The 13,489-nt window shown below is 35.9% G+C and overlaps 1 protein-coding gene across 1 annotated transcript in view; it reads left to right on the top strand.

The window, feature by feature from the left end:
* The window catches only part of ESR1 (estrogen receptor 1), a 99,947-nt gene that overhangs the window by 34,620 nt on the left and 51,838 nt on the right, over positions 1–13,489 (top strand). The window contains exon 3 of the mRNA XM_058801599.1: positions 8,733–8,849. Within this exon, the coding sequence (XP_058657582.1) occupies positions 8,733–8,849 (117 nt within the window). The remainder of the gene's footprint in view (positions 1–8,732; positions 8,850–13,489) is intronic.

Raw genomic sequence — 13,489 nt, 5'->3', positions numbered from 1 at the left:
TTTAAGCAAAGATTTTTGTTGTTTCAGCAAAGATAACTGTGCTACTTTGTTCTTTGCTAATCTGTATTTCTCAATAAATATAAAGATGCTGAGATAATAATTTCTGTACTTCTCATCAGAGATTTCATAAGAGAGTTGCTGTAATGAACCTTGATGTTCCTGTTAGACTGTATACAAGCATTCTACATTGTTCTTAATAGAACCACAGGAAAAAGTCAGGACAGACATGAAAAAACTCTGTGTGGTAATGAATTACCTCTGTTATTCTCAGTGATATCTGAGGTATCTATATTTAACTGTGTAAGTATATACTGAAATTTTATGAAAACTCACATCTGCACTGAAACATACCTGAGGTGACAATGTTCACTTTTATCCAGGGGATCTGGAATGTTCCCAATAATATTTTGTGAATTTTAAGTGCTAAGGTGTTTTTCTTTGTTGTCAAGTAGTTAAAGCTTAAGATGTAACCTGAATTAGAAATTGCCTCAATATGTGCAAGTTTTCAGTTTTGTTTAAACAACAGATGGTTTGCTGAAAACCTGAACTGCATCCTGAAACTGCCTATATCAGTCTACTTTGTTAGTTTATGGCCCAAAAGGGATTTGGGACATTGTTTTGACAAACCTCAGTGCAGAGTGTTATTAATGTACAAGCTTTCATGGGAGAGAAAAGTCACAGGACACCAAGGATACCACGTTGCTTGGTAATAGGAGTGCTTTACTCTTCCCCCAGCATATGTAGCCTTCAGAATTGTGTTTGGTTGAGGGACTTGATTTCAGAAGCATAACAAGGAGCCACACCACAGCACACTGTTCTTCTCTCTTAAAATATTTATGAATTTTAGGACCAAGAAGGGCCATTAGATAAATAACTCTCTTCTCTGAATATGAACTTTATATGCTATCCATCTCCAAAGCTCAGTAACTCGATGGAGGTAAATATTTTAGAAGATGCCCAGATTCAAGATGCCCATGGGCTCAAGCATTTTCTTGAGCCATAATGATGGCTTATTCTAATGATTCATATGTCCTCCCATATGCTAAAAATCTACCAAGTTAATGTGTATTACTCTACCCCTTATGTGTCTTACTTTGGCTTTTACATCACTTTCATGAACCAGCCTTAGTAACTACTACTATCTTTCTCCTGTGGAAAGTTCTTAAAAATTAGGTCATCAAGTCATCAAATCACCTTGATATCTTAAGTGAACTAAAATGTTTCTCTCTCCTGCTGTATATCTTTCTATCTTCTGAATCCATTATCTTTGCACCTTTACTCATTCCCCCACACCCATAACAGCCTCTCTAAAATCTGGATGTCAGAATTGGATGATGTATTTCAACACGAGCCTTACAAATGCCATTTACAAATTAAAAATTCCCTTGTGACTCACACATTCTTTCTCCCTTCTAATTCTCTTGGTTTTTGGATGGCCACCAAGCCCTATGAGACAGGAAGGAATTACTCATACCACCTCTGACAAGCATCCAGCAAATGCCTACATATGGGTGTCTGCAAACCCCCAGAGGGAGCACAAGTGATTCAGAACAAATCAGGAGTAAATCCTTATGTTAAAGGGTGTCTTGATCCCAGAATTGCTCAAGCATTTTAGAAATCACCAATTCTATTTCCCCTTCATGAGCCTTTCTTATGTTTTTCAGGTGCATCCTCTCTGCTTTTGTTCACAGCTTTTGTTCATATCTGGGATATTTCATATATAGTCAGTTAAAAATTACTCCATGATGGAAGGCATTACCAGCACAGGTTGGCTTCTGAGAATGGATGAATTGCTGAGGAATTCCAGAGGTCTGCCTTGAATGTCTTGATCAGAGATATAATGGTCTCTAAAGTGCAGGAATTCTTGAAGCTGGGAAGTATTTTGCTTGTGTGCCTTGAACCTCGATTCTAATTAGCAGTTATGCCTTCTGACCATCAAGTAGGAGAGTTTTGGCAGTAGACTTCGAGTGTTATCAATTGTTTTTATTTGACAGTGATAGAGCTGTACTTAGTTGAAAGTATGTAATGTTGCAAGGGGTGGTAACGTATACATATTTTCATGTTTGAGAGAATTTTACTGGTAAAACATGCTAGTAAGTGAGTGTTTAGGTAATGGTGAAGTGCAGCAACTGCAATAGTGTCAGTCTGGGAGGTTTCTGAGATCTTCCCTTTAATTTTCCATTCTTGTCTTGTGTTTTGATGGTATTTTTGTAATCTGTTTTATAACAGCTCAGATCCTGCAGCCAAGAAGGCAGAAACTCCCTAATAAGACTGCTTGCACACTGGTACTATGAGCTGTCAGCCAAACAACAGAACAGGAACCTCAGTGAGTTTAGCAGGGTTAATTACAGCCAGTCAACAGGGGGCTGCAGATGGGCATCTGGCCTCAGGGTGGAAAACACATGGTTCCAGTTGGAGATGGCTGTTGGAAGTTTGAAGGCTGGAAAAGGTGGATTTGGAAATTCTATCTGGGTTTAGCTGTAGTTGGGACTGCTCTAACTGCTGGTGGTCAGCCAGGTTCTTCTGAAACTTCTTTTGAATTATTTTTGTACCTTTAGTAGTTTTTCTCCAGTGTTCCTTGAGATAAACACATGCTCTGATTGCATTTGTTTGGCTCCGATTGCATTCTCTAACATGAAATTTTAATTTCAGCTATGCAATTTATGGTGATCTCATGTCAGAAATTTGAGCGCTATTGAAAGGCAGTACTTCTTTTTTTTCTAGTAAGGCAATTTTTAATGTGGTACTTTCCTAGGAAATTTTAAGTGCTGCATTCAGCATGGATGTGATAGTGGCTTAAGATGTTTGTATCCAGGATACTTCCTTATTTTTCAAGGCCTAAGCAAATCACAGAGCTGCAGTGGACCCTGAGCTCATCGTTCTGTCCTGTGATAGGATCAACCTCTACCAATTCCTTATATATGTTGATCTGCTTCTTAAAACTTATAGCTTGATCCAATGTTTTATTCTCCTTATCTTTGAAGGCTACTGGGAAATTTGAATCTCCCTGCCTGCAGGTTAAGGTCATCTCTTGTTTTCCTGAGAATCATGCCGGAAAAAAAGTGTTCTCTTTCTTTCTGCAACAACCTTTAAATCATGGAAGTTTGTTATCACACTTGAAAAAAAATTATTCTGTTTTACCTAACCTGAGGAAACAAGGTTTATTCAACATTTTTTTCATAGGTCTTGTTTTTTTGACTTCTAATCTTCTAGTTGTTCTGCTTTGGAGGTTCTCTACTTTATACTGTTTTCTTTTTTTCTTGAAGCATGATTTCCTTCAATATGATGTTTCACAAGTACTGAACAGAGTAATATGATTATCTTACAAACCCATCCATCACATGGTATCCATCACACTGTAATTTTTGCCTTATTTACAAAAACAGGATACTCTTCACTCATAATCAATGTGTGATGCAGAATAAAGTCAGGCATACTTTTCTGCAGAAGAAATAATTTCTTTTCCTAATTGTTTTGGGCATATGATTACTCCTGTTTTAATGCAGAGATTTTTACCAGTCCTTTGTACTTTGTGCTTTTGTTCTGTTGTTTTCCCATGTGCTACCTCCAGTTTGCCAAGGTAATTTGGAATTCTTATTCTGTACTCTCCTGCCATTTATTTCAGTCTGGCTAGCAGAGTAGTCTGGCCTTTCCTCTGTTCTTGTAATGCATAAAAATGTCATCTGCAAATGAATAACAATTAATAAAAGAAATACTCCAGATCACAACCCATTTGTGAGGAATACATATAACTGGATTCTGGACAGACACTATGGAGCCTTAACAGTATCAGCTTCCATTGTAACAGTGAACTCTGACAGTTCATCTCTGACACTGATTTTCTGAAGTCATCTGAACTATATATTCCTAGCTGACATATGATGTGCCAATGTAGGCAATATTGAAAACATTTGGGAAGTTGGGCAACACATTGCCAGAGAGTAGAGAACTGACTCTTATCTGATTTTTTAAATGATCATTTGTTTTTCCTCTGCCAAATCCAGAGCTCTTCCTGCTTCCTATATAGAATTCCTGGCTTTTATAAGCTGTTCTTAATGTACCCTGTATTATCACCTTTAATGTTGTTTTACTTCCTCTGGAATATGACCGTTGTGCAATATCAAGCAACAACAACAGAAAATTAAACATTGTTACACGTTTAATAAATATTATTACAAGTGTTTAGTGAATATTTTATCTAAAAACTCACAATACTTCTAGCTCAGGACTGAGACTTTCAGCAATTCAAAATATTCACCTGAGAAACAAAAGCACTTTACATTTAGAAACTACAAGAGAACATGCAATTTTTGTCTTGCAGGAAAGTGCTAAACTGTTCCACTTGCTTTTAGAGCATATGACAGATAACACAGCTCTTCCCATTCTAAAATGTGGCTAGAAATATGCAGGACAAGAGACTAAGATACCTCAGTTGACCCGTCTGATTATAAAATGGGTGACTCTTCATACAATAGAGCATGGATGATGTTAGGGTATGAGGGAGCAAGCCAAGGATCGTTGTGCTTTGCAGGAAAAAGTGGTACACAGGCAGAAAACAGTCTCTCTTTTTTTTTTTTTTTTTTTTTTTTGTCAAAATACTGGTATCAAAGAGCAGTACAATAATTTAGCACACCAGCTGTTGCCTGTAGTGAGGTTTTAGTTTTACAGACTTCAGTGCAGAAAACTCAGTTCAAGAATCACCACACAGCTCCTTGAAAAATGTATCATAGCAGGAACCATGCAGGTACTGAAGATCCAATGTTATACCTGGAATAAAAATAGAGACTTACATTAATTTTTTTGATAAAATTTGATAGTATTTTGAGTGCATGAGAGTAATTTGCAATATTTTTAGCTTCTTAGGCTCTTTATAATAGTTGTGGGAGTTTTCTTTAGGAGAATTCTACTCCTTCCCATTCTGGCTCAAATAAAATGGGAAGCTAAAAATACAAGAGTTTCATTCAAAATCTATGGGAATAAGATGGCCATGACATGCCTATAACTCTCTCTGAAAATGCTTTTAGTCTCTGGAGAGATCATATTGAGATGGTTGTGAGTAATACATTGTGGGAGTTTTTCCCTTTAACACAGCTGTTGTTTTAATCATGTGCCAAGGACTTAAAACAATTGTGATTTATCAGCTAGGGAAACAGAAACTTGATGTCATACCCCTTGCCAGATTTTGTAAGATTGGATCAGTATTTTTGTCTATTTTTATTTGTCATGAGGAAAAAATAGCCTTTCTGTTTTGTTACGTTGTCTAAAATTAGAAAAATTGGATCAGGGTAAAAGTAAATTTTGCACATAGTATCACAATCCTGAAATAGTAGATGAAACACCAAATTAAATTTTAAGATAAGGCCAATAATAAAAACTTCAAAATTATTTGCTTGAGTAGAAAATATAATTTAATATTTATAGATTTATAAAGTTAAATAGTGTCTTTTTAAATTTATATCACTCTTTCTCAGTACATAAGTTCATGCATTATTATACTGGTGAGATGGCAGCAGGCTTGGTACCCTCATGCAGTGCACATTCTCCTTCCTTCATTTTTCCTGTTACTATATGGAAAGGTTTAAGAAGAGCTTGGTATCAGCCATTTGGCTGGAATTACCTGCCCATGTGGGCAGGTGCAGTTGTACCTAAGTGAAGACAAGAAGATTCCACTGGAAGGCAAACACGCCCTGTGAGCTCCATGACACGGCTGAAGGACATAACATGGAGCAGATATAAATTTTAACCTCTCCTCGTCTCCCATTCACCAGTGGTTCTGTGATTGATGTCTGTCAATGCTCTCAGGCATGTTGGGACTGTCCTGGGCAGGGCCAGGAGCTGGATTTGGTGATCCTTGCAGGTCCCTGCTAACTCAGGGTATTTCATAGTCTTTCCTTCTGAGGTATGCAGAAAAAGACGACTTCCTCACTGGATGGGAATGAAGTATATTTTACAGCCTTCTAGACTCTTTTCCTTACTGTCATGTTACTAATGTTTTGCTTGTTTAAAACCAGAAAGAAGATTATTCTTCTCAGCAGCACTGAGTAGTTGCTAAGAGAGCACAAATTGCAAATCCAGAGACCTTTTCTGAGAGTAATTAGGCTGTGAATTTGAGTATCTGTGCTTATAAAGGATTTAGACATAACCTTATGTTCTTCTGTGAAGCTGTTAGGAAAAAGTGTGATTTTAAAACCAATAAATGCAGTTTTATTGGGGCACTTTAACTTAAAGTTGGTGTTACTTTTTATTTTACATTCAACATTTGTTTTTACTGGGTAAGCCTATGTAATGTCCAAGTGCTTTTTTTTTTTTTTCTTTTTAGTGTAATTTTTCCCAAGGTTTTGCTTTTCATTTTCAGTCTTGTTTGGCACCTTAAGGTGCTGATAAAGTCTACAATTTAGCTTTCCTTTCCTTCCTTTTTATCCCAGCTGTCATGTATGAAAATTTTGCTAATTTCACTCTCAGATCAGCATGTTTTCCCATCTCTTGAAGTCATGTTGATTAAAATAAACCAAAAATTATGATAAATATTAAATGCATTATCTTTTCCCTAGATTTACAGGAAATCTGAAAGGCTAAACAATGATACTTGCAATCTAAAGTATGCCCATCACACACAGATCTTTCTGTTTTTAGCAGCCAGATTTTTCATTCTTTATTCTGTGAAGTCAGTCAAGCACTTTGAGTGAACAGTATTGTCTAAGGTGCAGATCATGTGCATGAAAACAGACTAATTATGCTAACATTTAAATGGTAAATTCATGATAAAACTCTTCAAAAGGGAAAATATTATAATATGAATGTAGGAACTGTAGCTCTATTACAAATAGGATTATTTTATGTACTATTCTACAAGCCAAGTGTTTATTTCCAAACACTTGTGGTTTGCAGAAGTAAATACAGATTCATAGCCAAGGAGAAGGTTATCACCCACATAAGCATAGCAAAAATAGGATGGCTGCCCTAATGATATTGATTACACTTGATTTTTGGTTTTTGCATGCAATCACTTCTGTCACTTTTTTTTAAGCTTTGAACACTATAAAAATCAGCCAATCCAGCAAAGGTGGTTAGCATGATTTCAGCTTTGGCCTAATTGGGGTTTATCTGCTCATTTTAGAGAGATCTAAATGATGGTCTGAATTATTTGCTGATTTCAAAGCCTGCACTCATTCACCATGTGAATTTACCTTTTAACTTCATCAGGAAGAAGATGAGCTATTCTTTCAAAGTACTTATTTGTTTTTAAAAAGAGTAATTAAAATTTTCCATCTTCATCTCATGGTATTTCCAAAATTGCCTAATGAACAAGGCAGGTGATTGAAGTCAGGCGCTACACTTGTTCGCTGCTGCTTAGTGTGATTCAATATAAGTGCATTTTCTTAAAAATAGGGCCTTTTTTTGGCTCTTTTTCTCTCTAGATACTGCATATGTGGTTGAAGTTCTTTTCTTTCTAACTTGATTTTTTTTATTTCCTTCCATGTGAAAGGTTTTGAACCAGATATAGAACAGTCTGTATCCTACCAGAGGAACTGAAAATTAAAGCGTTCTCTCATGCTGGGTTGAGATGGTGGTTCAGTTGTGCCTGTTTACTTCAGTGCTGGAGCAAAGCATATGGATACAGACTTTTTCAGTATTATTTTGTTCTATCCAGTAGACCTTAAAAATAATACTTCTGTCTATTTGAGACAGGGCATAGTCAGCTGTTCCCCTAGTAACAAGTTTATGGACTGGCTGCTTATTTTGATGAGATCCCAGTTATGCAGCATTAGAGAGCAGATGCTCCTGGTGTAATCTGATAGTAATTTTTACTCTATTTTCTAATTTGTAGTCAAGGATAGAGGATTTGATGAGACCAAGGCCTCTGTGAAACCTCCACCCTACTTTACCTCAAGCTGATCCCCTGACCTCAAAGAAAGAACAAACAGTTCTGCAGTAACTTTTTTTTTAAAATGTGTGTGCTGTACCTTAGTTATGTTCAGATGAATACAGAGCACCAATGAGATAGTTTTGAAGAGGCTTTTTCATCCTTGCTAACTTTTGTCAATGGTTAGCAAATAGTTTTATAGCAGATTTAAGCACACTTTTGTTAAGAGCAAATTGGAATAGATACTTTTTGGCACTAACAAATGCTAAAGAGAATAAGAAATGAGGAAGAGGAGCTCTGAAGGAGAAGATAGCAGTAACAATCTAGGTTTCAGCATGTGGTAATTTTAGAATTTATCATGTCAGAAGGTTTTTGCACAAAGCAGTAGACATGCAGCTGGAATTAGTGACTGATTTATCCCTGAGGTACAATTAATTATTTGAGGATTTTTGCTTCTGTTCTATGTTGTTGTTTGTTTCTTTACTGGAACTGACTGTCACAGATAAAATCTTTTTAATTTCGTAAACCTCATTTTGTGCAGTCTATTGGTTAAACATCAGCACAGGCACACAAAACCAGATGGTGGTGTATTTCTCGGCCTGAGAGCAAGGAAGTCGAGGCACTTGTTCATATTAATAGATCCTCTTTTGTGGTTGCTTTAATTGTTCACTATTTTAATTAGTCTACAGAAGTTTTAATTTAAAGAATTTGCAAATCAATGTGTGGCATACAGATGTTAGTTTCCAAATCTGTATCAGCACTTTTACGAGAGGCTATGATGGTAACCCTACTTTTTTCCCCAAGATATTATAGTAATTTTTGTCATGTCTGTGTATAGCTGTGTCCTTATTTCCCTCTGGTTTTACAGGGCACAATGACTACATGTGTCCTGCCACTAACCAGTGCACCATTGACAAGAACAGAAGGAAGAGTTGCCAGGCCTGCCGGCTGAGAAAATGCTACGAAGTGGGGATGATGAAAGGTGGTATGTACACAGCCATCATCAAATCTTCAGCATTGCTGTCTGCCTTCCTGCCTTTTAACTTCGTTGGGCTGCTGGTATGGTTTCTAACTAAAGGAGGGAGGCACTGATTTTATTGAGTTGAAGTCTATTAAATCAAAATGATTTCATTAAATAAAAAGTTAAAAGCTCCAGAATATCATTTTATCTTGTTCAAATTTGCATGAAAAAATCAGAGGACCATTGATTTCAATAGAATTAGAATTCCTCTGGTATTATTTTTAACTCGGTGTTCTTTGGTCTTTCATGGTAGGCTTCAGATCCTGATGAATGAAATTTAACCCAAGATTTTTCAGCATTTTGCAGTTCAGCGGGAAGAACATTGGTAGTCTCAAATTAGTCCATATTAGATAAACTTCTGGATATGTAATTTTTGTTCTGTGCATACTGGAAGGGAAAGTTAATTTCTCTTTTCTGGTGCTGTACACGTATTTTAGATGTGAATTAATTTAACCCAACAGTATTAAAGGCTTACTCATTTTATAAGAACTGTGATTAATGCCACTTTCCTGGAAAATTTGTATTACTGATGGCTTGTTGTAGCCTGCTAAAAATTTCACATTGCTTGTATCAATGAAGAGTAATCAGTAGCTGTATGGAAACCTGTATCTATGGGAAAAAAGTAGCAAACTAGTAAGTGCACAGGACAGAAGGGATCCCATGTATTTTGTGTGTAAAGAGCTAGTTAGATTACAGACTGGTTCTTCCTTTCTTTGGCACACCTAATGCTTACTTATGCCACAGAAAGTCTGCTGCAAGAGAGAAAAGGAACTCATCATGTTTGTCCTTTCCTCAACAAATCATTTATAAGTCCAGCAAAGGTAGGCCAAGTCTGAGAATCTTAGGAGAAAAAGGGAAAGATTAAAGAAAAAATGATCAGTTGTTGCTGCACCTGAGATTGGATCTGCATTTTTCTCAACTCAAGGATTAGGAAAGAGCTGAGACTCATTTTATAATATCAATTTTGGGATGCAAGCAGGAGGAAGATGTAAAATCTGCTTTTTCTTCTAGAAGTTAAGACAATGGTTTATTTTTTTTCATGATATTTTATGAATTGATCTGAACATCCTGCTTTATATGGCTAGAACTTTTCAAAGGGTATGTAATTAATATCACAGGTATGATCCACAATAGATAGAAGTTCAAGAAAGTCACACTAAAACCAGAGAATACATACATGAGTATGATATGCAGATTTAGCTTTGACCTTTGTACACATGGCTGATCATAGCTAGCATTTATAATTATGCTTTATGTGGATGACATTGCATTTTTCATTTGGCACATTTACATCCAATTCCACTTGCATGTATTTAATTAATGATCCACTCTGCCAGTGTTATGTTTCTCGTATGTCTTCTCTACGATGCAGGTTCTAATAGGTTTTTGACCATTCTATATGTAACTGTTTCACTCTCATAAAAACGGTGAAGATTTCTCAACCAGCATTGTTTTAGATTAAAGAAGTCTAAATGAAATACTGCAATTCTGTCCAATTTTTTTTTCAAATATAAATGTTCTGGAATCGTTATTTCATACAGTGCTTCTCACCTGAGAAAAGTCATCTGGATTTCATCCTTTCCTTTTCTTTTAATGCTTTTAATATTTTTATAGTCACTACAGGAACTGGCAGTTCAAAAATAGTCAGTGTTGTGGTGTTTTGTTTGTTAGTGTTTATTGTTTTGTTGCTGTTGTTTTTCTTCTTTTAAGAAACTAAACTCACAATTTATAAACAAGGAGAGCAGGATCAGCATAAATTGTATCTGCTCTTATAGTACTGCTCATAATGCATGAAGTTCATCACTGGTTCATAGGCAATAGTTTTAAAATATTTATTTTATGAAGTCTTGGAAAAAAATCTCAAGATCCCTCAATTACAAGTAATAAATTTGTCATGCCTGCAGATGACTTCAAGGGAGGTGAAGTTAATGTACATGAAATAAAAGATAAAAAGTTTTTCTGGAGTCATCATTGATCCCCTACTGGCCACATGAATGTGTGAGGAAGAAAAACCTTTCTAAGTTCTTCTAAATCTAAACCTAAACCCTTCTAAATCTAGATCTTTATAATTGTCACATTTCTCTCAGATGAAGATAAAGGTTAAGTAAATATTCTTATCATGCCATATGGCTTAACTTTAGGTGATCATGTTTACATGGTTTTAATTTTTAATATTTTTTTTTTCTGAGGAGAGCCGTGAAGATTTTCTTTTTTAATAGATAAAATGGAACTTCTCTTCAACATACTAAATAATGTAGCTCTGTGATTTGCTCACGATTCACAGTGTTCTCCAATAACTCCTAGTTCTTGTGATTGGATCTTTTAATTTAAAACATCACTTTATGCTCATTTTGAAGGATTTGCCTTTTTTTTAAAGGCATTAATTCTATCATACGCTTGAATATTTGTTTGTGCCTTATTTCACTTTTATCTCTGTCTCCACAATTTGCTTATGATGATACAACCTTTAGATATAGTGGAAAACACTTGTAATCTTTCTTTCCCCCAAATGTAATTCCAGTTTTTATTCTACACTTGATTAGCTGAGGTTTCTCAATAAATTTTAAAATTTGCCAACTTTTGACTTTTATTTAAGTGATTTGAGTAATTTAAGTGATATGAGTAATAACTGATATTAAATATGGACTTTCAGTAAATATTGTGGAAGGTAGGCAAAATCTTCATTAAATGTCTCTGGTTAATTCTAAACATCTGATATAGAATATGGCTGCTGAAGTTTTCCTCACAGGTCACTTAATGCAGACTGAAAATGTTCATATATACTGTTTTTGGTAGAGTGGACACAACTGAAATGTGTTTTAGAGGCTTCATGCAGAAAAAAAATGCAGGCTTCAAGTGGTCCTTGAACTGTGTGGAAGGAACATTTACTGATGAGTTCCTCTTATGAGTTCCTGTGGAAATTTTATTGATTTTTTTTTTCTTCCCTGTTCTTTGGTCTTTTAAAAACTACTTTCAGGGCTGAAGAGTTTTTTTTTTTTTTTCTCTCTTGTGTTTGCAAGTGTTTCCTTCTGCATCTGTTACTGTGCTGCTTCAAGAGACAATTAGACTGCAAGAATCTCTGCTGATGCGGCAGGCATCTGAGGCGTAATTTAAAGCTGTTATATTTTGTCCAAATACTTCATTCTCTCTTTCTGAATAAACCCTTAAAATTATGTGTTATTAATTAGTCTGGGCTCTCCTGTTTGTACATGAGGATAAAGTGGGCACATTGAATAAGATCCTTGCCATGTCCCTTTTACTTCTCTTCTGTAACATGGGGGAGAAGCCTTGTTTTTGTTTACAATCTCCTGATGCCTTCTTGAGGTTGGTTTCTGTCCTGGTTTGGGGAGTGTACTCCAACTTTCACATGATGCAGGGTGCCAGCTTTCAAATGGAGTTGTTACAGCAGCTGCAACCCTGAAGCTCCAACCATATGTAAAGTGCAGGTGACTCCTGTTCTGATACAGACCTAGTTTTCTGTTTCTCCATTGTTTTAAAAGCTTTCTGGTGACTTGGGCCCAAAGACCCTAATTTTATGAAACCAAAAGCACCTTGTTTTTTTGGTTTTTAATAATTATTTTCATAGTGTGGTAAGTGAATGAGTGCTTCTAGTAATTAGCAGCATGCTGCATTCTTCCCTTCTTTTCAATGTGTGACAAGACAGATTTATCTTTAATGCTGTGTGGAATAAGAGCAACAGGGTCTGAGTGGGATTCGTGGCTATGGCAAAAAAATGCCATAATGCTAAATGCCAGATACCTAAAGGAAAATCCATTATTTGCCTGATAGTCCATGTTTAACCACCCTGACACCTACATAAGTCTTTCCATTGTCGAATGCTGATGGCTTCCTAGCATCAAATCATAGGAAATGTGGCTATCAAGGATTTCAGTGCTCATGTGCTACATTCAGATGGTGACTTTGTATGTGACATGGGGTATTTACTGTCTTTGAACAGCCTGAAATCTCAGGCTGTAGAGAGAAGATTCTCTGTACTCTTTGTTGTGATAATGAAATTAGAGTGTTACAGCACATTTGAAGCCTATGTCCTGCAGTGTTACCCTCACAAATTGCCTGAGAATGCTTCAGAAATTACTGTGATACAGCCCAGGGAGTGAAACTCTCTGCTGGCTGTAACAGGGTGCTAAACCCACATGCCATTGGACTATAGACACTTTCATTAACTCCTAGAGACTGGAGTCTCTAGGCTTCAGTTTTTCTCTTACATTCTTTTGAAATGGTTTATCCACCTCTAAGCCAGTCTGGTTCAGTGCAACAGTCTTGCTGAAGTTTAAGATAAATTTTTACCAGGAAAATGAAAAAACACATTTTTTCATTCTGTCAGAGAAGGACCTTGCTGATTTTTGTCTTTAAATTGAGAGATCCGTACTTCCTTGCTGAATTCTATATTTATTCATGAAAAAAGGCTTATTATTCATGAAAAAGGGTTATTAAAATAATTCTCAAAAGCAGAAGTAAATTGATGTCTGATGCAACAACTGGATGGGCTCAAGGCCTTCTACATTTTCATGTACTTATCTTTTAATTAACTATTATATTTAAAAGAGAAATTAGTGAATGAAAGGAAATGGATTGTGGATGTG

The sequence above is a fragment of the Ammospiza caudacuta genome, chromosome 3 (assembly GCF_027887145.1).
Source record: "Ammospiza caudacuta isolate bAmmCau1 chromosome 3, bAmmCau1.pri, whole genome shotgun sequence".
Lineage (NCBI taxonomy): Eukaryota > Metazoa > Chordata > Aves > Passeriformes > Passerellidae > Ammospiza > Ammospiza caudacuta.
Note: the sequence above shows the minus strand (reverse complement) of the source record. Positions and strands in the feature narration are given on the sequence as shown.